This window comes from Manacus vitellinus, unplaced genomic scaffold (assembly GCF_001715985.3).
Source record: "Manacus vitellinus isolate BGI_N305 unplaced genomic scaffold, ASM171598v3 scaffold_6_pilon, whole genome shotgun sequence".
NCBI classification, from domain to species: domain Eukaryota; kingdom Metazoa; phylum Chordata; class Aves; order Passeriformes; family Pipridae; genus Manacus; species Manacus vitellinus.
Window position 1 is genome coordinate 13,005,116 of NW_021940750.1, and position 27,626 is coordinate 13,032,741.

Here is a 27,626-nt window from a genome sequence, read left to right on the forward strand (position 1 = left end):
AAAATCATGCAGATGGATATAACAGATACTGCCTCTTGTGAATCAGTGTGACAGATTGTGTCTGTAAAAATGAAAACTAAAACTAACTAATTTGAATCAGCACAGAGGAAGTTTATCATTGTTACCAACAAATTTGGCATTAAAAAGTTGTGTCTAGTAGTCTTCAATATCAGATGCGAGATGATTGAATCAGTCAGTTTCTCAGTGTGAAATATTCTGTGTTGTTAATACTTCAAAAACTAATCCCTGGAACATAAAACAATGGACTTCTAAAAAGATCTGTTGGTGAAATTAAAAGATTGCTTTACATATTAGTCTCTGGGATCTAAAACATAATGTAATTTATGCTTCCATAGACTACAGCTAACTGATTCTCTCAGTATTGGTCTGAAAGTGTGGGAAAAATAAGGGAAGATTGATGAGCAGAATTGTAAACACACTCAAGTGGCTTGCAGTTGGAGTGTCAAAAAATACATGTATCATACTAATTGTTGTTTGACCTTGTATGTTGGATGAGTAGAACATATGTGTTTAGATACATAGGCCTGTGATAAACTTAGGGGCACCCTATCAAGCAAAAAATCGTGCTTGAGATTCCTGCCCTGCTGTGGGAAAGATCAAAGCAGAATATTATGCCTGTGCAAATCTCTGAAGTACAGGCAAAGCCAGCAGGTTTGGTGATCCTCTATCAAGGACTGAGACCCTGCAGTGCCCGTGTCCCTGCTTTTGTGCCTCTGCTTGAATGCTGCTTTGGGGACCCCAGTTGGAGAGGTAATGAAAGCAAACTTACACTTTGCTTTTCAGCTGTGGTTTTGTGGTTGTTCGTGCATCCTGCCAGTGCCAGTTGACACAGGAAGTATAGTTTATTCCTTTTGAAAATTGAAAATTCTTTAAAAAAATGTGTATGTTTGACAATATGATTTTATATACCAAACTACTTTTTCTTAATTTATATGGAAACACAGGTAAGAAATTAATAGATTTTCAATTAGTTACCTTGGAGTTTGTGTTATACAGAGGCTAAGTATTGTCTGTGTATAAAATTATATACTAATATTTGATGAAAAACATTTTGTATTTCAGAGATTCAGCCAAGGTGATCGTGCATTCTGCTGATGCATTTGCACCTGTTGGCTACCTTCATTTTCTAAAATCACACCTGGAGAATAAGGCAAGTAGTTTGAAAATGTTATCTTCCTTTAAAGATATATGCATACTTTCTATTTTTCTGTTGCTTTGTCACAATTTGGAATGAAGCTACATATTCTCATGTGGGTGTAATTTCAAATAACAATGTACATAATTTCAAATAACAGTGTACATATTTCATTGAATTTCAGAACTTACCATAAGGAAAGAAAGAACATAAGTGCTTCCTTGTGTCAAGTGAGTGTATTTGACACAAGGAAGTATAGTATATAGGTAGTATATTTGTGTGGCATTTTTCATCTTGAAGCTTCAAGGTGCTCAGCCAGCATGGTTCAGTCAAGCACGTGTGTAACCTGTGTTGTACAGGTAGCTACACTGTAGAACACAACTATATTAGGAAACTGTATGAACAGTGTTGATTTGCTGTGAGTTGGCATCTCTTCTTGATGTTTCTGATGTAAAGTGGAAGATTTAAAACCTCACTAACCTTCAAAAGCTTGGGGTTTGAACATACTGAATTTTAGTTTTTCTGTATGAAAGATACATCTAACGAATGACTTACGATCATGTAGAGGAGATCATCTTGGTCAAAAAATTTAAAGGAACCATTAGTTCACTGGGATTAGTTCTCTTAGTTTAGGATTCTATAGAAACAACAAAACAGGAATAGGAATTCTGGTGGTTTAAAGGTTGCAGACTTTCATATGAACAGAACTAAGGTCAAACCAGAATTTATTTTCTTAGTATTTGTCATTGCTTTTCTGTTTTTCTTTTTATTATTTTATAGGGAAAATTATTTTTTTTTCCTCCTGAATCTCTATAAGTTTTAATATTTTGTTGAAGAGAGTGCCTCATGATCTGTCTTCTACTGTTGCAGTCACCTTTTTATAGCTCTTCCTATGTTTTTCTGTACTTTGATGATCTAGGTGCAGAGATTGTTATAGAGTGTTATTATATTGATATTTCACATTTCATGTCTCTTAAGCAACTACATTTCCTGAATGTCTTTCAATAGATCATGCCTTCCCCTCTTCCCCCTCCCTTTTTTGTTTTTAATTTTATTTTTCCAAACAGGTAAAATGCCTCTATGTTTTTCTTCCATGATGGCCTCATTCTTGCCTTGGAAAGTAAATTGTATTTCATCCTGTCAGTTTCTAGTTTGGTATTTCTTTCAAAACTAAAACATTAAATATTTGTGTGGGTGACTGAAAAGTTAACTATGTGAAGCAAAACCAAATAAGCTGAATAAAGGAAAATTTGGGAATGGGGCATGGTGGGGAAGAGTGATAATATATTAATATTTCTTTGAGGGCACTGACTTTATTGCTTATGGCAGACTTGATGCTAAAATGCACCTTACATCACTACAATGTGACAGGCTAGGGAAAATGAAAACCACAAAGCTTTACATAAATCAGGAAAAAAATCATATTAAAATGCACAACATTTTATATAAGAATCAAGATTTTCCTTACGTCTGTTCAGTAGTTCTTTTCCCTCTCTTATGTAGATGTTTTAGATTTGGTTGAAACCTCACCCTTTCAGGCATTGTTGTTGTAAATCATATTTCCAATTCATTGTAGACAAAGCTGTCACACTTTCTAAGGGGTAAGGTTTGCAGAGGCTTGCCCTGGACTTTGGTATATAAACTTATGTATTGTAGAGTTAAAAGAAAAATAGTCTAATTTCTGCAGTGGTTGTCTCATAGGGAAAAGCATTAGAATCTTTTGACCATAGATTATTTTATGTCATGATAAAATAAGCTAAATTTCTGAGAAGTTATGAGTATGGAGAACTAGTAAGTCTTTCAGAGTATGACTGTTAACATCATTTAACTGCATAATGATAAATGCATACCTTCAAGATTGATATGCCTGTAGTACTGTACTTTTTGTCACTATTTGGTGCTAACCAGCCCTACAGAAAATTTTAACTATCAGTTAGTAATTCAGCACTTGAAATCCAATCTTACAATAACAAAGTACTGCAGGGGAAAACTGCTTTAGAAGGAGAACTAATTTTAGTTTCAGGCTTTCAAAGGATTGCTGAAAATTAAGCAAAAAGAAAATGCACCTTTATGAACAATATGTAAAAGTAGTCACTTGTGTAAGCACTTTGAAGAAAACATTAATAGACTCCACAGTAAAGTGTAATTCTGATAAGTATTATGACATCAGTTCTGTTATCATTTCAGCTATGAGGTATACATATTTTTAACTGTATTGTATATTAATTTTTATCATTGTTATGTGCCACAGTTGTTAATTTTACATTCTTTGAATTTACTTTTAAAATCATTATGCAATTATAGCTAGTGTAATCTTAGTCTCTGCTGTCTTTCCTCCTCTATAATGCATTTTCTTTAACTAAATCTCTTCATGTTTAACTACAAAGCCTGCCTAGAAATTTGTTTTAAATTGTTTCTGGCAGCAAAATGAGCCCTTGTGCCTAGGGGAACATAACATTTTACTCACTGTTCTGGTTTAATACATTACTGTGCAACTTCAAGATGTGTTTTTGCATAATAATTGAAGCTTTTTTTAACACACCCTCTTTTCTTTTTTAAACAGTGATACAGAAAAGGCTAAAGAGATAAATAAATATAAGATTTTATTAATAAAATATTATTAAAAATTTGGTAAATACTTTTTATAGGGATTTTATATATTAAGAATAAATAATAATGGTAATAAGACATTAATGTCCAAAACCTGGGAATGCCTCATTTACTTCAGGGTAAAAAACAAGGTCACCGCTCTAACATAGATACCTAGTTTTATCAATATTTTACTTCGCCAGTCACTTCATACATTTCCAGTGCAGAATGTTTTTTGTTCAACGGAGACAATTTCTGAAGCATATTCCAGAATCTTTAAATCAAGTGTATTGGCTTTTGTACTCAATAAAAAATTAATTTTGAATATTTTCAATTAGGAAAAATACAACTGTGAAACAATATTTTTACTTTGTCAGAACAGTGAACTTCCATAAATTTTTATTTTCTGCATATGGACTGTTATTCTATTGTGTTGCCTTTTAAGTGATCATAAACAGAAATTAGAGCTGTTGGAGCCTCTGCTGCTGGGAACATACTTTTGATGACAGTAGTGAACATATTAGCTACTGTTCATGCTTTCAGATTTGCTCTTTCCCTCATTTAATAATGAATACTTTGTTCCCGTGTTCCAATGAGTAGGAGCACTTGTACATCAAACAATACAAGCTGTGAAACTGCAACCCCTTAAGTTATGGATAGTCCAGAATTAGAGGGAGTCATGTAGTTTTCTTTCTACATTTGGCAGAAGAAAGGATTCTGTTTGCCTGTGAGAGGTGCAGGAATCATACCTGCTGCTGCTTTTCCTTGTATAGTACTATTGCATTATATTACCTCTCATCAATTGATATTGTGTTTTCCTGTTTGTAAATGATCTTGACTTGTGTGGGTGGAACACTTTTCAGAAGTGCAAGCAGTTTGCCCCTGTTAAACATCAGGAAATCTATTTCACAGGTCAATTTGGAGATAATTTTAAAAACACTTGTAAAGTTCTCTAACTTGTAGACTCATAAATTTAGAGAAGATTTTCAGGAGATATTCGCATGTCATATGTACTAAAGGTGCGTGATCCTGCAGGTTATATTTGATTTAACATAGTTCCCTGTTTCTGTCCAGTTCCTTCAGGCCTGAATTATTTTAGTTAATCTACATGCAGGACTTTAGCTGTAGAATTAGACTTTATCAGTGATGTCAGGGAAATTAGGAAGGAATTTCAAGTTGCAAAACATGTTTTGCTGGTGTCATTGTGGGTAGCATTTTTTGAATGCTTTGTCATCATTGAATGATACTTCTTCTACGTAACCTTTAGTTTCCCTTCTGCATCATAAGAATGTAGATAATCCTTGTAGTTTTGTTTTCAAAACTTGGTAGCAAATACTGCAAAATTTTTTTTGTATGCTGATTTATTTCAAACACTAACATAGTAAATAAAGGATTTTCTTTCCTACTCCATTTGATTGCAGGTTTAGTCCAGTTCTCTTAGAAAAGATAATTTTTAGTACCCTTTTCATAATGAAGATACTGTATTTGAAAGAATTTTGGAGTAAAAGTCTTTCTTTCCTATGAGTCTGTGTATTGTACTCGAAATACTGCAAGACGTATGTGGTCTCTCTCATTATATTTATTTCAAGGAGTTCTGTTATCAAGGTACATCAAAAGAAATAAAGAGATTATCATAATCTTATGCCTTCTGAGATCTCTACTCCACTCTATTGTCATTGCTGCTCAGTGGGAGAGTTATCAGTTTTAGAACTGTGTTGTGATAGGTTTTTATACCAGTTTCTGTAGCGGAGAATGTAAGCTTTTCAAGAAGGCAATCTGTTGTTTTCATAAAAGACCACTGCATGGAATTTCAGCTATATCAGTCAAAGTCCTAGCTCCAAGGCTTTTTCAACAGGAGAATTTGGATCTTGTAACACTCGTGCATTTGCTTAACTTCATTCTGAGCGTGCTTGCATCAATGACATGAGTTATGTGAATATAGTTAAGCGTATGCATACATGCAGGCTCTGATCCAAAATTAGATTGGTATCACAATGTACAGTGGGTGTGGGAGAAACTGTGTAACAAATGAGAAAATATATTGCTTCTGCGAACTAACATGAAAATGTTATGTGATAAAATAGGTTCTGTAAGATTTAATTAAAATGTCATTATAGCAAGCTCGATGTTTTCTTTTTAAAGTGATGAGAATATTATTCAGGGAAAGTTAGTCTATTTGTGGCAGTCTATAAGTTTTAGCTTCTTAGATTACTTTCTCTGTTGAGAGGAATGGAAGACCAACATTTGTATGAAATTTGAATATAGCTACTAAACAGAGTCTGGCAGCTCTACTTAGGCTGTCATTGAGCCTGCTGTTCTTTGAGTGCCAGGGTTCCACACCTAATACTTTTCTGTAGCCTGCCTCTGTGCAGAAAGCAATTATTTACCCATGGTTTTTGAGCATTGTGGGAATCAGCCTTTAATGAGTCATTTTGATGTATCATAGACATTGACATCAACAGTTGTCTCTAATTATTGTCTAAAATTATTTTTGCAATTGCATAAGAGATATTGTAAAATTTCTGATATATCATAGTAATTTCCAAAAATTTTGCAACTGACCAGCTTTTTATTATTTGTGGAAACACAGATGTATACCTTTATTTATCTCCATGAAGCAATATTGATATAAACCTAATTATTTATAAAATATTGACTTATTAGGAAGAAGGGATGTGACTATGGATGATACAAAAATTTCATGTGGCGTCAATTTGAGATATTTATAATATTACCAAATTAGAAAACTACAAGGGAGTTCTCTATGTTATACTAAACCACTTGTGATACAGTCTGTGAGGCTCACTACATCCCCATGAATTTTTTTATGAAAGACATTTTAAAGAAATCATGTTTAGAAACACAGATGAAAGAACAATTTTAACAGATAGCATAAAAATGGAATAGGTGCTCTTTTCATATTCCCCTGCAGAGCATATAAATTTGGTACTCCAGGTTAGGGAGTGGAGAGAAGTTACAGGTCTTTAATAGCAACTACAGAAGATAGCTGTAACTCTAGATCTCTTAAAAGGTGATTATGTAAAGCTTAATAAAAATGAGTAACAAACTGGCAAGCTGGAACTTTTCCCTTTCCAGTTAACAATATTTTTTCCTAGTGACGGATTTTTGTTGCATATTGAAGTTAAATCCAGGTGATGTAAAAACAAACCCCAAAGCAGCATTGTGATAGCATCATTCACATCACCATGTCTGTGCATGGGGGTAGAACCAAGAAGTGCAAACTCTATATGTTTCATTAGTACTTCTCTGAATGCCCATGCTGCAATGCAAATTGATTTCTTCATGGTGGATGTTACGAATTACCCAGTGAAAGCAACTACTTTAATAAAACAACAATTTGCAGGAAGGAAGTGATAGCACTTTTAGCACTTGATGCCACTATGTAGTCTGTATACTTCCTTAAAGTGACAACTCATGAGAAAAAAATTGGAAACTTTAAAAAAAATTGAATTTTCTTGATTCTTGTAGCACAATCCAGCTTTGAATCTATTTCAGTGACCTTATTTGTGTTCCTGCTTTGTTTGTTTGTAAGTCATACCTGAAGGCTTAGGGGCTATCCGGCAGCCCTCTAGGTAACAGCAAGATACTGATGGCAGTAGCCAAAGGTGTAATTCAGTGAGTGGGAAATGGTAGGGGTGCTACTGGATACTTGTTTATTGTAATGTTGGAATACATGTCATGTTTGTGCTAAATTGCAGTTTTCATCTTTGTGCTATTAGGTTACATTTACTTGACTTCTTTTAACCTCTCATGTACAATTGATTCACATAAAGTAGATTATTGCCTTGACTTTCATGTCTTTCTTGGAGGAATGAATAAAATGAAGTCCAATCAAAGGACATCAACCTCTCTTAGAGAATAACTTTAGTGTTTACAGTGCTTATAAAACTATCCATGAGCCCTTTTAGAGGCAGCAGAATTGAGTTTCCTCTCACAGGTACTTTAGCTTTTTTGTACTTTAGCCTTTTCTTAAAATTTCCAAATATACTACTTTAAATTACCAGAATCCTTTTTCACTCCAGTGAAGTCTAATATTGATTAAATGAATTATCATTGCAGACTTCTGATGCATACTATAGTTTTCTGCCTTTTTTTTGTTTGTTTGTTTGTGGTTAATATCAAGAGAAAATTTTGTAGTTGCAATAAGGTATGTTTTCTTTTTGAAAGGAAAGAAAAAAATACAATAAAATTAAACAATAAAAATTACTTCACTATATGACGTTAATATTCTTTTTTAATGACATTTTGCATGGAACACTAATTTATCAGCTAAAAGAATATTCAGCAGTTTCTAATCCATATTTAAGGATTGCCACAGGCTTCCTATTTTGTCAACTTTTTATCTTGCTTTATTTGGCTTTATTAAAATTTTTGTGAATTTAGTATTTAAGAAGCCTGCAGAAAAATGCATAGCTTAGACACTATATGAAATCTGAGATATTTGTGAAGAAATTTAATTGATAGAATCTGGAGTTACAGTATGCAGTGGTAATTGGTTAAGGTTTATAGATAAATTCTGTCAGAATTCATATTGCTTTTAGATGAAGACAAGTAGTATTAGCCAAGCTAGTGATCCCAAAGTTAATGTGCTCTGCAGATTAGGGTGCCTAGTAAAATCAGATGAAAGAGAGTAGAGGTTCTGATTGCTCTAAAATAAAAAAAGCAAACAAACAAACAGAAAAACAAGAAAACAAAACAGAACCGAAACCAACAAAACAAACAAACAAACCAACCCAAAAATGTATTCTGTAATTATGTGACTTGTTGAAAATATAATGAACACAGAATTTTTGAAGACTGGTAAGTAAGCACTCTGCCTGCGTATTTTGCTTTAAAAGGTGTGTTGGGTAGTTTTTTCTTCCTAGTCCTAAGAAAACATTTGGGAAGGATGATTCTCCTTCATTGTCAAGAAATTAATTTGATTTATAGATCTTGGGAAATGCTCTTTTGGTATCTCAACTCATGCCAAAGCGTTTGATGGAAAGGATAGTCTTTTTGAGATAATAGAAAGATTTTTTTTTTACATGGACTGCCTTCATTCATGGTTCCAAAAGTTTTAAAACTTTCTCGCTAGTCTTTTGTTCAGCTTCAAGTGTTTGATGATGGTATTAACTATAAAATTGTCACTTTTGTGCTTTAATTCCTTTGTTCACTTAGTTTATACTATTTTTTTAAAAACATAGTTTTTAAAAACTCCTGTATATAATTGTGGAATAGCATTACTTCATCATATTATTCTTTCTGTCTCTCTTTTTGAGTCTCATAATTTTTCATATCTACTGTCCTTACTTACTACTAAGTCTGCACTTTTCTTCCATATGATATGTCAACAGGAGTATGTTATGTTCTGCCAGTTTCTGCAATCTAATGAGAAATGGTATGCTATTCTTCTGCGAATTATTCTAAGATATATGCCTGTTGAGCTATAGTATTTTTTGTAATTTAAACACATAATTTGATAAAATGTACTGATTTCATACTGCTTGGCATGCTGTTTACTTGCTTATTTTGTAATGTTTGTCTCAAGCAGGAGAAATCTTCAGGTACTTTCGTGGTCAATAGCTGTTCTTGTGACATAAGCTGCACAGATGACGATATTTTCCCTTCATCAGAAGATGATGAACCACAGAAAACCATTCCAGTCATCTGGAAGCCTTTGAAACCTAATTTTTTGGATTTCAGTGAGTTCTGCACAGCTTTAAGAAAAAAAATCAGAAAAAAGGATTGAATATTTCATGCCAGGTGGATCATGTTGTTAATTAGTATACGAACATTCCTGAAAAGAATATACTCGACCTATAATAACTAGTCGGAAAAAAGAGACTCTACTAGAATGTATTTTTCTGATATGAATGAATAGATCTGTAGTAGTGAAGCATTTTGAGGTAGGTTACAGGAGCATAACATTTTTTCTTTCCTTCTCTCACTCTCCCTCTCCTCCTGGGAGTACCACAACATCACTGTTATACCACGTACAAAGGTGGATAAATTTTCTGAAGACTAAGTTTCACAGCTAACAGTGTTTAGTATTGAATAGTATTGAGGTACTTGGTATTTCTTGGATATTAAGAAGTACCTGGTAGGCTTTAAAAATGTCTAAACATGTTATGCATTTGCAGAGATTATCAGAACCAGGTTAAGCACTTAACTTCCATTAGAATTTGGAGTACAAGTTTGATAATCTGTTTCCATGTTGCTTGGATACTTTTGAAAATTTTAGTTTTTCAGTGTCACCTCTTGTGCCAAGTCTGTAAACAAACAGGCCGAGACATTGTAAAAGGTCAGTAAAAATGTAAAGGAGAAGAGAAAGTAGTGAAATTCTCAGCTAAATGTTACTTAAATGCATATTTCTGAAGGCAGTGTTGGAGAAGTATTTGTGAAGTAGCATTTGGAAGCTTTGCTACCAGCACACTTTTAAATTTTTATATCTGTTTGTAAATATTTTTGAACATGTTTTTACAGTTTGTGATTTTCTTTTCCATAGAAGTTCTTCTAATTAAATAATTTAAAATATATCCTAGGTTAATCTGAAATCTTTCATTATTATAATCATAGTTCTATTCTTCATTTCCCATAGCTAAGACGTTTGCAAGTTCAGGAAAATCTCTGAGTGGTTACCAGTGGTTTTCAGGTATCACTGCCTACTTCCTTCCATCAGAAGACACAAATGCTCAAGATGCAGCACGGGAAGCATTTTCTTCTCTCAGAGGTGCTTTAATCAGTTAATACATTATCTGCTGTCACTTAATAGTGTTTTTAATATGGTATTAAGGAAGAATCTGTATTGTCATGTGGTTTTATAACTTTAAATGTTGTGGTTATTGGTTTACCATCTCATTTTGCATTTGATTCGAATCTTTGATATCAAGATTGCCAGCTTTGATATTTAACACATCATAATTTTACTGGCTTTGAAGACCCTGGAAAGCCAGAGTAGTGTTCGTATCACTGTAACAATACTATTTCCACAGTACTTGCCCACTTTATAGCTTTCTTTAAATATATACTGTGTGTGTGAGTATGTATGTGTGCTATGAATGCTGTCTACTTGCTAAAACAATTTTGTAGCTACCATAATTTTAAATTAAGTTTTCTCTGAAGTTGTTGTGCGTTTTGGCATCTAGGATTAGGTCAGTAGCAGTAAATCTCATTTATATTCCTAATGTAAAGGAGATATTGCTATCTTGGGAATCATGAAATCCAGGTTCCTTACTATCCCACTCTTACAAGATAGTGACACATAAAATAAAATGTTCATGGTTTTGTTTTGTATTTTTTCATTGAAAAGTTTAAGTAAAGTATGTTTATACATGTGTCATTCATAAAAATGAAACTAATTTTTAGTATCTAAATGGTTAAGCTCATATTCTTGTTTATGAATTTGTGTAAGGTATCGTCCTATCATATGTTTTTACATGCGCAGCAGAGCATTCAGGATGCAATAAGGCATGGAAAAGAAACCCTAGAATTTTTTTCAGAAGCAAATTTATACTTGGTAGAAGGTCATTAAGCTAGTTTTTGATTGTTTGGAAATCAACAAGGTGGATATGATCAGAAGTTTACTAAAAATGACAGTAGTTTTTATCTGCATGTAATTTATAAAGTGAAGCAAAAGACTTGTACAGTGTTTTATTATGTACTTATTATATTTGAATGGAAGTCTGCTTGTACATACAGCATGTATTTTTACCTTAGCATCTGCCAAAAAAGATTTGTCTTTGACTAATGCAGTAACCTATTGCTTTCAGCAGATTACTTGCATTACCTGTATTATTGCAAGAAAAAAAAGTAATTTTCAGATCCTTTGTGGAAAATATCAATTCTCACATTTATATATTCTCTTTATGGAAGTGGGTGTGGAAAGCTGAATGACTTATGGTTCTGTCATGGCAAAAGAAACTATTTGTTTCTGAGAACTTAATCTACCAATGGCTTTATCTGAACTCGTATCTGTACAGCAGTTCAGTCTTCAATGCTGTGAGAATGGAATAAGCATAGTCCTTTTAACCTCTTTGCTGGGTTAACTGATTTAATCACCTCTAAAGTGCTGACAAAAGGATTTGGAAATGGAAATTTATTACTAGATGCTATGAAATGTTCAGTAAAATGGATGGAATTTTATGAAGCCTAAAATGGGAGGAAATGTCTTATATTACTGTTTATACATTTAGTTTCTTAAACTCTTTTGTTAAACTTTTTCTTTAGATGTGATTAGAAGATGACAAAGATTACTGTGCTTTATATAATATAAAGCAGCTCTGGTGAAGTTCTATAGGCTTGAAGGAAACTATATGGATTTTTATTACACATGAAAATTTAGTCTAAAATGCTACTTGCTGTAGACAGTTTGAATACTGTATTTTGTGGCTCTCAGCCTAAGGATGCTGGATAACCACTTAATAAAAAAAAAAATAAAAAAAGAAGCTGTACTTCAGCCAATGTAACCTCTTGGGTTAGTTCTGTTTAGGCAGTTCTGCTTAAGTAAGGATGAGTTTCACCTGATCATATTTCATAAATTATAAGAAACCATGAGTGTCTTGAAATTCAAGAGAAAGGCTATATAGTTTCCCCATATATCCTGGAGATATGCTATGTAAGATTCCTCTTCCTGAGAAACAGATCTTCTTGTGAAGAACCCAAGTAAGATTGGTAACCAGTTCACCATTTATGCCTTTATACTAGAGAGAATGCTTTGGGAGCCAATTTTATTTTGATTACAATCCAGGGAGAAGTTATTTTCCACCGTTCCTCTAATTCATGCAGGGAGAAAGGGATTGTACTTTTACTTAGCCGATTTTTTTAAATAAAGGCAGAAATTATGAATTTGTCCAAATCACTGCCTTCAGCTTGCTCTGTGTCCACAAATTAGAGTCAGTTTGTTGGCTCCTACATTTTAAATTTAGGCTGAGGGTGTTTGTGTGTGAGGAGCTATGTGTTAGTTTGTTGGGAGTTTTTTCTCCCTCCAGTATTTCATGTAATGCTTCAGAACTTCTAACTGCAGTCCAAGACTCTTTCTTCTTCACTAAAATTCTGGCTGGAAATTTGAAATTTGTCCTTTTTTCCTCCTTAACTTGTGACATAGCAACTGGTATTGACATAGTGATTGCTGTCAGGCAGCATTCAAATACATTTGTATTTTTGGACAGAATTGCCATTGTGTGCTAATTTATCAGCTGATTTTTCTGGAAATGTATTTTGATTTCATAGGAGTTCCGTATCAATTGTTAAAAAAGCTCTTATATCCCTTGTGCACACTTCTGACTTGTGACTTTTCTGTCAATAAGAATTACCCTCTTCAGATTGCCAAGTATGGCAGTATGGCAGTAAAGCTGAGATATTTAGAAAAAAAATAAGTATTATTGTGACCAAACTAATCTTTATGAAAGTGTGCAAATTCCTGAACTGTCTTTAAAAGCACTGAAGAGTTTTACACAAAAACTATGTTTCTCACTAAGACAACAACCATCAGGGATTGTCTTTATACTCTTGTACTTCTCAAATGGAAAACTAATATATAAGTATATGCATGTACACACTGTAACATTAAAGGCCAAGATCCCCAAAATTACACTGAGAAGAGCTTTACATGACTTATTTAAATTAGGTGACATAGTACTCTCTTATTATATATGTTCTATATTCAAAAAAGCTTTTGTCTTCATTTGGTTTCTGTTGCTCATGAGTTACAAAAGATCCACACTGCAGAGTGGATCACATATCTTGTTACGTGATTGACTATATAAGAGTAATACATTCTCCCTGAGTGCTATGATTGGAATCTTCTATGCATACACATTCAGATGATCTTGACTTCCTGGTATCTTTTCTTTAGCTGTCTGTCTGAGCTTTCCTCTGCTCTCATCTTTCCTTCATTTCTCCTGTGGCCACTTCTGTTTCCTATTGTCTGTCTTGCCATTCATAACTCTTTTTTTATGTGAAGATTATTATTGCAGTGAGAGTCTTTAAAAACAGCTTAGACAAGCATCCCTCTGGAATAGCATATAAATATTTGATCTTCTTTTTGAAGAAGGTGATGCACTGAAGGACCTCTTATTGTCCCTTTCAGTTCAGTCCTTTTGTGATTCAAAGTCCTTTGTAGATTCCTAGCTGTCATAAAATGAAGCTCCTGCCCCCCACATGGAGATAATAAAACTTACGGATGCAAGTAATTTGCACTGTAACATATCTGCATGCATGAATGCATGATGTGTTTTCATGGGGCAAGAATTTACCACTGCTTAGAGTAGATTATTTTGTATTCTGTTTTTGTGTATTTGGAAAACTAACATGAAAGAATTTAATCAAAACAATAGCTTTATATTGGAAAAAGTATATTGCAAAGTATTCGGTCATGTTGTTACCAGTTGGTTTTGCTGAACAAAACCAAGATTTGTGTCTTTCTACACACATTTAAAATATTCTCTCTCTAACAGCTATATTATTTTTATCCTGCAGCTAATATGACTTCAGAGGGATTGAAACTGAAGGATATTATTTTGGTTCATCTGTATATGAAGAGCATGAAACACTTCAGTGTTATAAACTCAGTTTATGAGACAGAATTTGATTTGTGTCCACCAGCAAGGTAGGATTAGACTACTACTATAGTATATTTATGATACACTGTAATACACTGAATTATTGTTGCCATATTTGTGAAGCATTTTACCAAATGTTTGTGCCTCAAAGACTTAGGAGTAGAGTTTTGCTGCCTTTTGGAGTAATCACATCACAACTTCTCAAGTCAAAAACACTAAGGTTAGAAATTCTTACCTTATTATATATCATGAGGCTTACAAATGCCCCCCCATTTGGACTTACAGAAGGATAATACATTGTTTGCAAGTCTTAGTTCTCTGTGGATTGAGTGAACTGACAACTGTTTTATATTGCTGGGATTTTATTTGCTTTTCCTTTTCATTTGCATCCCATGACCTGCTGGCAGTGCTTCTCAGAAATGCATCCCAGGATATCATCAGCTGTCTTTGCCACAAGGGCACATTATTTGCTCGTGTTCAATTTGGTGTCCATTAGGAACCTCCAGTCCTTGTCTGTAAAGCTGCTTTTGGGCCAGTGGGCCCCCAAAATACACTGGAACTCGGGTTTCTTTCTCCCCAGTTGTAGGACTTGCAGCTTCTCCTTGCTGAACCTGATGAAGTTCCTGTGTGCTTGTTTCTTGAGCCTGTCAAGATCCATGTGGCTGGCAACTTGCCAAGCGTACACTGTGTCCCATCATCCAGATTATGAATGAAGATGTTGAGCAGGACTGGACCCAGTATAGGCTCCTGGATGTTCACCTGTGAAACTTTGTGCCAGTGATCCCACCCTCTGGGCCTGGCTGTTCATTCAGTTTTCAATCTACCTCACTCTCTGCTCATCCGGCCCTTACATCAACAGCTCTCTTGGAGGATGTTACAGGAGACAGCGTCAAAAGCATTACTGAAGTCCAGGCAGACAATATTTACTGCTCCCCCCTCACCTACCAAGCCAGTCATTTCATCATAGAAATTCAGTCTGTCCTATCTTCGTACTCAACTCCTCTCTAAGTCTTTCCTGGGTGAGGGACTCTCTGCTGAGTGTGTCTGGGTGCCAACAACTGCAGTCCCATGTGCCTGGGTGGCAGCGACTGGAGAGACCCAAGTGAGCGAAGCCCAGTGCCAGCTGTGGGTGTGTGTACCTGTGTGTGTGTGTCTGTGAGAGTGCAGGGTCTGCACCAGTAGCTGCAATGGGGCTGCAGCCTCCTCGTATGTCCAGGTGACAGCAACTGGGGAGAGGGGGCTCCAGGGGCAGCTGCTGTGCAGATGGAGTGTCTGAGCTGGGCTGCTGGGCAGCTGGGCTGCTTGGATCCCCAGCTTGGGATCCAAGTTGTAGGTGTGCATGTTTATATTGTTTCCAGTGCAACTGCACCCTGCGCAGCCAGGGAGGGGAGCAGGCTGAGGCTTTTGATGATGTCTCGGTTTGTGTGAGGGCTCTGTGTCTCTGACTGCATTGATTGGTGTGGCTGGCCAAGGCTATTTGTATACATGTGGTGCATATGTCTGATCTGTGTGCCTGTACCCACTGGGAATATGTCTTGGCCTGGCTACGGGTTGGAGTGGGTGAATGGAGCTGCGACAGCCTCACCTCTCTCGGGCTGTTTGATGCAACCTGATTCCTCCTAACTAGTAAGAATTTGGAACTGCAGAAAAAAGGAAAACAAAGCACTGAGACAGAGAGTAGAAGGGAAGTGAAACAATGCAAAAGTGTAGGAAAGCTATTTATTTAAATTTGTATTATTATATGAGGCCTTTGCAAACTGTAATATACTTATTTCTACATTACTATTATTGCAATTTGTAAAGTGAAAAGGACTCTGCCCAGAGTCTTGAGCAATGTGAAGTGTCCCTTTTCCACAGATCTTCCTGTGTCCTCAAACAAAATAGGAAAAAGAAGGGGACCAGTGTAGCTCCATGATATAGCAGGGAGCCCATTTTCAACATTTATGCTTGTTGGAGTAAGGAGTATGAAATTTGTGCAAAACGTAAAATGGTTGAACTGCCTTAGATGTATGTTTAATTTAACATTTCCTAGTTTGGAGAAAAGTAACCAGTATTGCCAAGGTTTAATTTGGCATCCTTTTTCAAGCTGTTACATTTTTTTTTCCAGAATTTGAACCTTTTTCTTAAACTTAAAAATTTGAAAGAAACTTGCAGCAAGGAAGAGCTTTTGATTTATTCTTCTAGAACGGAGGAGCAGTCAAATAGTTATTTAAATATTTGTTTTCTAAACAACGTTGCAGGGAATTAAGATGTCAAATAACCATACTTGCAGGCATCTCCATTACTGAATTTGACCTGTTTTTCTGAAAAGTACTCGAGGTAGGGCATGGAAGCCTGTAAATCAAAAAGAGAGTTAGATGAAGCAGAGAGAGCTATGGATGAGGGAGACCTCCAGTTTGACTGGTGGTGTTTTCCCTTCCCAAGAGGGAAGACCAAAGTGGATTAAAGATGAGCAGGTTCCAAGTGATTAGTTCAGTTTATTACATTCTCAGCTGAATCCTTCTTTGTGTGTATGCTTGCCCAGCCTTCCCTCCTGCTCAGAGACTCCAAAAGTTAATTACTGTAATTTGCAAAATGTACATACAGTGCCTTAGTACATGGAAATCACGGAGGTGGGTCTGAAACCCTGCAAGACTGCCTTGGCACCTCACCACCACTTTGCCATCCTTCTTGGTTTCAGCTCTGTGTGATGTGACTGTTCACAGTTCCCTTGTTTTCTGTGCTAAGTAGAAAAGGTGGCTGTTCCTAATTGTCTCCTAGCTCTACACACAATTTTTATTCCTACGTCTTTTGTTTATTCCCTTCCTTCTGATTACAGAAAATCATTCTGTTCAGAAAAATTAACTACCTTCTTCATTTAGCTAGCATTCATGAGGCTCAGCATGACAGTACTTTAAAACAAAGATGCTTTATTTTCTCTATACTGGTAGTTAACTAACCGTATTTTCAAATTGAGGTGGAAGTTCATAACATTTTCTATTTTTCTGAGTTCTTCATTACTCCATGGGAGCTTCTGTCTGCCGAGTGATTTTGAAAATCTGGTCATATGTAAGGGAGACTCAAAACTTTAGAAGTACTCCTATAGAATACAGATATTGCTATTTTCTGAAAATGTGAATTTATATGGAAGTTGAATAAATATCACAGTGGTTATTGTCATCATATATTTTCATTTTATTTATGAGTGATACATCTATGCTCTCTGGATGGTGGATGTTACTTGATAATAAAATCCCATTAAAACTGAAAGATTATTACAGTAATTACAAAAGCGAGATGGGAATATCTGCAAGTGTGTGAGAAGTTTCTACTGGGACTAAGCTGCCAGATGTCTGGAGAGGTCTAAGTACAGAATAAAATTTATGGACAGAAGAAAGTGAAAACAGAACAAGTTAAAAAATGTCAGGCCTGTTTATGCAACCTACTTTTTTCTTTCTGCTCCCCTCCCATTCAGCTGTCTTGCATAGACTTCTGAAATTTATACTAGCCTGTGAATCACTGGAAGGGTCTATCCAGAGCCTTCTGAAGATTCAGAGGAAGGTTGGCTAGGCAACCAACTCTCTTTCTTCAACAGTTGAGGACCTGGGATTCTTCTGAATTGTTTTTGATGAGAGCATTTGTTTTCTCAACAAAACTGTGTTTGGCTTTTGGGGGTTTAATAACAGCTCCAAAATGAGATGTCTCAGTTACAGTTTTCTTTCACATTTATCTTTTCACATTTTTGGGTCCCGTTTCTCTCACAGGAAGATTTAAAAGATTCTCTAGTAAGGGTGCAGGTTTTCTCATAGCTACAGGTGTGCTATCCAATTTAAGATTTTAGTTATCAATATGTCTTGATGCAACTGTGGCCCTCAAAAAAAGTGGTGAAACTGTAGACATTTAAGTGCTAAACAGAGATTAGTTTCAGTTGCATAGTGGTATTAAAGATATTGCCTTTAAAATATATTGAAAAAATAAACAGTAGGTGAAAGATCCACAAAGATACCGGTTTTAAGCTTCCCTTTGAAAAGCTATCCCTGGTTAGGCAAAACCAGAAATTTCTATTCTATCCGTAAGCTTTAGTCTGGCTTCCAGATCAAGTGCCTATATAATTATAATGATGAGGTATAAAAAGCTTTAAAAATTTAGCACAGTTGCACTCTTTTTCAACAGTAGTAAACTGCAAGATTTGGGATATTTTTTGAATTATTTGAAATATTTTAAAGATATTTATTATTTTATTATAAGGGCTGAGGCATACAGATGTAATATTTCCTTAAAATTAAATCATACTACAATCTACTCATGTAGAGGTTAATTGATTACCATGGATAGTTTCAAGAAGCCTGTGTTTGCAATTAAAAATATTTCATTAGTTTGAAAGAGATTCCTCATAGCATTCACTTAAAATAAGCAATTAAATTTCTGCTATAGGTATAGATGCAGGTGAAACTTCCCCATGGCACTGTACTAGGTAATACCATAGTTATAATTTTTGTTCCATTGTCTGTGACTATTTCAATTTTTTGTTCCAGTTGGAAAAGGAATTATACCAAAGACATTGTTGCTCAGTGGAATTGAACCATGGGACTACATTCAGACAGCCCACTTTAGGTCAGGTTTCTGCTGTTTGCTCTCGGTGGCAGCACAGCTCTCTGGTGTATCTGCTGCTCCTCCCAGTTCTGTATTATCTTCAGACTTGCCAAGTGTACACTGTGTCCCATCAACCAGATTATGAATGAAGATGTGGAGCAGGACTGGACCCAGTATAGGCTCCTGGATATTCACCTTTGAAACTTTGTGCCAGTGATCCCACCCTCTGCGCCTGGCTGTTCATCCAGTTTTCAGTCCACCTCACTGCTCCTCTGGTCCATACATCATCAGCTTCTCTTTGAGGATGTTACAGGAGACAGTGTCAAAAGCATTACTGCTGCCTTAGTAGCAATGATTATTAAGTCTTCCTTAAAGTGATTATGTTTAGAAACTTCTAGGTGTTTGTGACAAATGTTACCTTGTTCTGTTTATTTTTTTTAATACAAACCCAAAATAGTTAGCTGAGGAGTGGCTTTATATTCTCATCATGAGATGTGATCCAATGTGGTTGCTCTTAATTTCTTGTGTTTCCATTAGATAATCAGTTTTAGTGCACTTACACATTCAGTAAGAATACCAGTGTGAAAAGAAATTACACTGATGCTAACACTTATTCATAGATTCCCAAAGCATAGTATTTTTAATATCTGTTGTACAGAATCTTGTATGTTGCATCTAAGTCTACCTCTGACATCGCTTGATGGTCTAGATGTGCAGTATGCAACTCCTGTGTTATTTGGGTGTGGTGGGTTTGTTTTTCATTGGAAATTGGATAACAAACACCTAGCCCATGAAATTTTTGCTCTTTTTTTTTTCTAGTTGTGTGTTAAAACTAGTTTTCTATTTGTATTTTTTTATTGCCTTTGTTATGAGGGCTTGTTTCTTTTTACAGTAATTTGTGTTCTTATGCATCTGAGATAATATGCTGAGAATGCAATTGCTATAGCTTGGAAAATTCCACTTGGGTCATAGGTTAATACAGATCGTAAGGGACCTCTGGAGGTCATATAGTCCAATCCTGTGCTCAAAGCAGGGTCAACAGTGAGGTCATACCTCTTATCTTCTTCATATTTTTAAAACCAACTGTTTAGCAATTTTCTAATGTAAAATACTGTATTTTGTACTCTTACTACAGAATATAAAGTGTAGTAGAAAAATGAGAGTTTTAAGTATAGCAAGACAAATATTTGAAAGACATTGTTAAGATAATCGTAGATTGACATTCCCCTACACTGTCTGGGTGTCACACTCAAAGAAGTCAGGAGGAGGATTCTTCAAGATGCTAACTGTAGGCCAGGATTACTAAATCACAGAGGAATGGGAGTGTTGGCTGTGTGTACCTTCAGGGAGTAATCAGTAGCCATCCGCGTAGTCTTCCATCAGTAAAATGACAGGTAGAAAGATTAGAAAGTTGAAGGAAAATGGCTTTTTTATGATTATTTTTATGGAACAAACAGATTTCATAGAATCATAGGATATCCTGAGTTGGAAGGGATCATCAAAGTCTGGCCCTGCAAAAGACAACCCCAAGAATCACACCATGTGACTGAGAGTGTGGTTCAAATCCTTCTTGAACTCTTGCAGGCTTGGTTCCATGACCACTTCCCTGAGGAGCCTGTTCCAGTGCCCAACAACCCTCCTGGGTGAAGAACCTTTCCCTAATATCTAACCTAAATCTCCTGTGACAGCTTCATGCCATTCCTTCAGGTCCTGTCACTGGTCACCACAGAGAAGAGATCAGTGTCTGCCCTTCTTTTTCCCCTCACGAGGAAATTGTAGACTGCAATGAGGTCTCCTCTCAATCTCCTCTTTTCCAGGCTGAACAGACCAAGTGACCTCAACTGCTCAGCTTCCACTCAAGACCCTTCACCATCCTTGTTGCCCACCTTTGGACGCTCTCTAATAGCTTAATATCTTTCTTATATTGTGGCACCCAAAACTGCACACAATATTCAGGGTGAGGTGGCACCAGTGCAGAGCAGAGCAGGACAATCCCCTCCCTCGACCGGCTGGTGATGCTTTACCTGATGCCCCCCAGGACAGGGTTGGCCCTCCTGGGTGCCAGGGCACTGCTGACTCATGTTCAACTTGCCGTCAACCAGGACCCCCAGGTCCATTTCCACATCATTTCATCTATGTTGCATTTTTGTTTATGTCACATATTTATTTATGTTGCATTTTGTCCTGAAGAAAAATTATACAGCAGTTTGCATGGTTGCATTATTGCATTCTGCACAGAGACCTGGTTGTGAGAGTTCTCACAAGCAGTATGCTGGAAGCACTGACTCAAGAGTGTGGATCTGCACTAAATTAGCAAAACTGTCTTGAAAATTTACCAACCCAAGCAGAAAATCCATTCATCCATGCCTATGCTAATAGTAATGAGGAAAAAAATATTATATTTGCATGTGAGAGATGGGGATAAAAATAGTTTTAGAAGAAATAAGCAAGAATATAGCTTGGAAGAAATAAACAAGATGAGAAGAATTTTATAAGGCTATGTTACATGATATGTAAAGACAAGTAATTTTTGGTTGGATTCCTGCTGGGAGCTGAATGGCTTTTTTATGCATGGACTGCAAACATAATTATTTTTCAGGCTTTGTAATGTTGATTTCCATACACGCACCCTCAAACTCACTGCTTTTTCACTGGCCACATGCAACAGACTGTCTGGCTGTCCATCAAGGCACTCAGTCTTCCTGAGAGGAAACAAAAAGGAACTTTATAAATGAGCGCTGAAGCAGGTTTTCAGCCCTGTCATATGTGTGTATTGGTCATGCAACTTAAAGTATAGCAGAAAAATATGCACAGTATTACATGATAACATGTGAGAAGGGTGTAAAGGAACTATAAGCTGCTGCTTTTTCAGGCAACTTTGACACTGTCTCTCACAACACCCTCACCGACAAAGTCAAGAAGTGCAGACTGGATGAGTGGACAGTGAGCTCGGTTGAGAACTGGCTGAATGGCATTTCCAGAGTAGTGTGGTCAAGGTTTTTTTAAAAAAGAACTGATGAATTCTTACCCATTCTGTGATTTCATGATTCAGTGAAACTGAACCTCTAGACCAAACACTGGAAGCAAATTCAGTGACAAATGTCAAAAAAGACTGCTTTGTATTACTTATCTGGCATTTCCAGAGTAGCGTGGTCAAGGCTTTTTTAAAAAAGATCTGATGAATTCTTAATAAAGTAATACACATTAAAAATAAAATAAAATAAATGAGCCATTGGCTATGGTGCTAGTTTCTCCTTGGTAATGGAAATTATCTTGCTGGAAGTCTGAAGCTGATCATTATTTGGAGAGCAGATAACAGTGTTAATCCTAGCAGGTTGTTGTGATACCCTAACTTTTGTTATATGTTCTTGGCAAAATTTCCTAACATACTGGCTGGACCAAAAAAACATGGAAAATCAGTGTTGAAGGCTGGTGCAAGCAAACTTACTGTTTGAAAAAAATAATTCTCTTGTGTTTTCAGAGTATGTGTTGAAATCCCGTTACCTGATGGAGTACTGTTTTGCATTGACTACCTTGCACATAAGTACGACATTGCAACAGATGATGTGTTACATGACGAAAAGCTGGTCATGCATGTACAGAGCATTTCCCACTGGGCACCTGCTAGCATAGGACCTTACAGTCAGTCCATCAAGGTAGGGAATTTTTGTTACTTCATGGGAACTATATGTCCGTTTACTGAAATGAATAGTTATAAAGTCTCTTTCTCCCCCATATGAATGTGCAAAAGAAAATGTGTAAAAAAAAGAAACCAAATTAAAAATGAGCATTTTGCATTTATATTTTCAAGACTTACGGACAACTTAACTCTCATCTGTCTTTTGTTTTGTGATAACAAAACTGGTTCAAGTATTCTTTGCAGAGAATCTTGAAAACAGCATACTTCTGTTGTATATTGTAATTAGACAAAAAACTGTGTCGCATATATACTTTTATAATCTGCCTAGGATATAAACAGAATTTAGGAACAGCTGAGGCTATTTCAATGTCCTTTTTAAAGCTCAAATTTTTTATAGGTAAGTCAATCCTAAAATGCTTATTTAATGAAATCCTTCTTGAGGCTTGTGGTACTACCTAACCATTTAAAACAAAAGCCAAGTTGAAGGACTGTTCTTTTTTCCAAGATAATAACAAACTGAACAGAATATTACATACTATTTAGAAGTATGAAAAGGAGACAGTAAGGTATCATGGAAAAGTGGACCAAAATTTGCGTAAGAAGATTTCCTCTTAATATTGTATTTCTTGTCCAGCTAGTACCATTCTGACAACTAGTGCACTGTCTCAACCTTTTCTGTTGCAAAATATATATATATTCTTATCTTACCAATACTCCTCTTGAGTAATACATTGTCCAGTCTGGTGCAGACTGATCTAAGTGACATGGTATGACATCTGTTTAAATTTCCTGAAACTTCTTTGAGTCTGCAAACCCACCTAGTATAATGGCCATGAAATTTTACTTTGTTTTGTCTTTGTACTATTTTACAGAAAATTTCAGGAATAGTATTTTGCTTCAGAAGCTCATGTGGAATTTGTTATATTTTTAGGAAGAAATGTTGGTGGATTACTACTCTATGAATTCTGTTCTTATAGGAGGGTGGGTTTTTATCATCTGTGTATATCCATTTTTCTTGGTTTATTAGACTTTATTCCATTCAGTCTTACACCTTAATGATCATAATTGTATCATGTCATGCATAATCCTGCAAAGATAAAATTTAATAAGCTTTGCATCTTTGTTATTTGGAGAAACTCTTCTAATACAACATTGCAACTAATCTGTATGTCCTGGAACTGGCATCAACTAAATTTGGAAAAGGGATTGAACTGACAATTGCTTCAGTAACCCAGTGAACAATCTTATGCTGCAAATGACCAATAAGTAGACACTGCCAGATCTTCTGGTGGTATGGGACAGTTAGCATACCCAAAGGAAGGTTCATATCTCTTCAAATATAGTGTAACCAGTAACATTGATCAGCAAATGAAACATTAGGGAAAACTTTCCACAGGTATGTTTTGTTTTGCTTTATTTTCCTTTACCCCCAAAGGAACATTTTAATCAAGCAACATTATTTTCCTTTAAGGTGTAAAATAAGTATTTTTACTTTTAAAAACTGATTACCACAGGAGTAAAGTAACAGTAGTGAAAAGCTGAACTTCTGCTAGAGGATCACTCACTTGTCATCGTTTATGGCTATGTTCTGTCTCTAGTCCACAAACACATGTATGGAGAATGGTAGGATACATGGCAGCAGTATTTTTAATTTTCCTTTGCAGATTTTTCCTTGCTACTACCAACAATGCATTTCATCTGAGTATCAATATTAAACATCCCAGTTTTGTCTTGCTAAGAATCTTTTGACTTTTTGGTAACATATTTCTATTCTGCAGAGCTTGATCCAATACGTGTCAAATGTACTGGAACAAGTAAACATTTCAGTAAAAGTTTTTAATATTTAAATGTTTTTCTTTCTAAAATAGCATGTATAGGATATAACCTGTAAAACCTTTTCATAAGAATACATCATAGAAGAGTGCATAAGCACATAAACAGTGTATTTGAATTTGAAAATTTATTAATGGAAGAGAGAGGTTTTGTATCTTCTTACACATGAATTTTCCAAAATTAAAATCTACTTTAGGTGTGTTTTTAGAACTTCCTGGGCCTATGTATGGACAGGTAAGTGTTAAACTCTTAAGTTCACCAGCGAAGTAAGCACTTCAGTATATTTTAGGAATGGAATATATTTTTCAGAATAATTAGGGAAGGAACAAAAGTCAGGTTTTTTATCTTTATAATAAAAATATTTCAAATTATAATAATTTTATTATGATGAAATGTTTATAATTTTTTAATGTTTGATTAACAGATGCTTAATGATCTTAAAACAGTAAATGGTTATTACCCTTATGTTGTGTATCTGTAGAGTTGGATTATCTTTTGTTTGACAACAATTGGACAATTAAATTTTTGTCTTTTCAGTCCAATATGATGTTTTCTGGACACTGGGGAATCATCATGTATTTTTGCACAGTGTTTTTGCTGAGTTCAGAATAGACCAAAGACTAATTAATCAGAGTATTGCAAGTTGGGATAGATGTGCACTGGCATGTAAGAGCAGTGGAAAGATGTAGGTAGTTCATGCAAACTATGGAATTCATACTTCAAGCTCAAAAATCACTCAGCAGAACATCATTTCAATTCTGTAAGGACCTTACAGGATCCTGCCAACAGTGCTATGGGAACAAAAAGTAAAAATTTTAAATTTACCAGGAGAATGTCCTAACCTTAGTCTGATAGACACCAAACAACTGCGGCAGAATGAAATTAGGATTTTCAAAGTATTTATAGCAAAAATCTTCCTCTTTTGGGATTAACATTCTTTAAAAACATCTTTAGTGTTTCTACTTGTAAGAAGTAGACAGGAACTGTTTGAATATACAATAAGACTGACTTTCTTATAAAAAAGAAAAAACTGGAATCATTTAATATGATCTCCTTGGTCCGGCTCCACCAGTCTTAATGTCTGTGTCAGCAATTGGAATGTAAGTGACATCAGTTCTTGTAAAGGCTGATTTTTGTTGATTTCACTAATGTAAAATAAGTGGTCTGATTACATCCTTCTAATAGTAGTACCACAGGCTATCCAGGCTATCCAGTCTGGGAGTACGTGATGATACATGGTTTGTCCTTCTCCAGATCTTTGCTCTGCAGTGAACACCAGCCCAGTTTGTACTGGTCATTGGTAGGAGCTTGGTATTTTTACTAAAGATACTTCACGTTCTCGCTGTTTTTTATCACACGATTATTTTATTTTCTTGATTTAATTCTGTTTTACGAGCAGATTAGAAGATTTATCAAGACTAAGCAGTAATTGGTAGCTTGTATAGAGAAAGCTTACTTGCTATCTTCAGAAAAGCAAACAGCACAGCTCTACATTAGTGAGTTAAACATGAAGATGCACTGCAAAGCAGTATTTCTGGTGAGAAATTTATCTGAGACCTTTCACGAGTATTTATTTTGTGAAAATATCCTTTGAGCATTTGTGAACTGTGAGCATAGTTCATTTAAAAATAATTTAAAAAAAAGCCCCACGCAACTGAAACACTAACCACAAATTGTTGCCTAAGAATGCATGGAAAGTTGACAGTGTTTATACCAGATGTTCTTCTAGTATGTTAATGTAATTTAAAAGTCTATTTGTGCATACAGTTGGTTTGCTTTGAAAAAATTTCTTAATGTTTTTCTATCTAGAAATGAACAAATAAACTGCCACAGTAGAATTTATCATACCTCACATTCTACAATATTTTTTCAAGGTGACATAATGTATTCTATACACATACCAACATATATGCATCTATTACTTGATTATGTCTGTTGAACCTTTTAGCTTTTCCTTGTGACCTCAGCTCTTTCCCTCTGAGAGCTGTCAAATCCCAGTTTGAACAATCCTTCAGGCATCTTTTTCTCAGTTTTTTCCTCTGCACTATCTTAACTCAGTAGCTTTCTTCCTATCTTTTTCCTTTTGTGATTCAACAAAAGTATATTAAGTTATGCCATATCTAGTAATATGGGGATAGAATTCCTGAAGGTTCCAGTCTAAATAATGTTCCTCTGGGATTGATACTTGGGATGATATTGTTAGCATTTTAGTCAACTACTTGGACAATAACATGTCTAGCAGGATTGTGGATGACAGTAATTTGAATAGTGTTTAATGCCTTGGAGGGGCAAGGCTGTCATTTGGAGGTACCTAGACAGGCAACCAATAACAAAAGCCTCATGAAATGGAACAGAAATAACAGAAAAGTCCTGCAGCTAGGACAGAATAGTCCCATGAAGCAATGAAGGAAGGGGACTGACTACACAGTAGGTCTACAAAGAAGTAACTAGAGGTCATGATTGTCAGCATTCTAAATGTTAATTGGAAGTTCACCATTGCAGCAGTGAAGGCTAACTTAATACAAGGCAGCACTGACAGGGTTGTAGCAGTCAGGTCTTCAAAACCTGACTCACAAGGCTCTCAACAGACTGTTCTAATGTCTTAGTCCTCCTCTAAGCATAAGGTTGAATTAGGTGACTCTAGCAACCCTTTCCAACCTTTTTTTTTTTCACATTCTATGCTTAATATTAAAATTACAGATTTACTGATAGAGTAACAGAAAGGAAACATCATAGTTATAGAAAAAAAGAAATCCTTAGTATAAAACTTGCTCTTCAGGAGGTAGAGGTCATTAATGGTGCTGTATGGAAGAGTGCTTAGGACACTAATCTTTTGTAGATGAAAGCAAGCAAGTTGTACTCCAGTGCCACTGGCATGCCCACTCTTGTGTATGAAACCTCATCACAAATATAAAAGTTTTTGTTGTTGCTTCCCTAGCCATTGCCAGAAAAAAACTATGTATAACATTAGGGCAACTTGGAGACTGTTCTAAATTGCATGTAAACTGTAAGTATGCAAGTCAGGAAACAGTGGGGCAAAATTGAACTCTGCATCTTTGCAGTTCATTTTTGTTATGTGTCATATGCTTCTTAGCTGAAGATTAACAAACCTGACTATAAACATTGTATTTAATTAGTACCATTGGACAAAATGTGGATTAAAGCTGTCTGCCACTACTGAGGGATGTGGCATACAGTCACACCCAGTATCACAAAGTCCACCAAACAGAAGGAGATAGCTGTATTACCTCTTGGTGTCCTCAGCTAGATAGTTCCA

General features: G+C 35.5%; 1 protein-coding gene across 3 annotated transcripts in view; it reads left to right on the top strand.

Moving 5' to 3' along the window:
• Positions 1 to 27,626, top strand: part of DPH6 (diphthamine biosynthesis 6) — a 196,475-nt gene that overhangs the window by 61,602 nt on the left and 107,247 nt on the right. For all 3 annotated transcript variants that reach the window (XM_018083012.2, XM_018083013.1, XM_018083014.1), the window contains exons 8-12: positions 1,084 to 1,171; positions 9,297 to 9,447; positions 10,344 to 10,475; positions 14,222 to 14,351; positions 22,358 to 22,532. In XM_018083012.2, the coding sequence (XP_017938501.2) occupies positions 1,084 to 1,171; positions 9,297 to 9,447; positions 10,344 to 10,475; positions 14,222 to 14,351; positions 22,358 to 22,532 (676 nt within the window). The remainder of the gene's footprint in view (positions 1 to 1,083; positions 1,172 to 9,296; positions 9,448 to 10,343; positions 10,476 to 14,221; positions 14,352 to 22,357; positions 22,533 to 27,626) is intronic.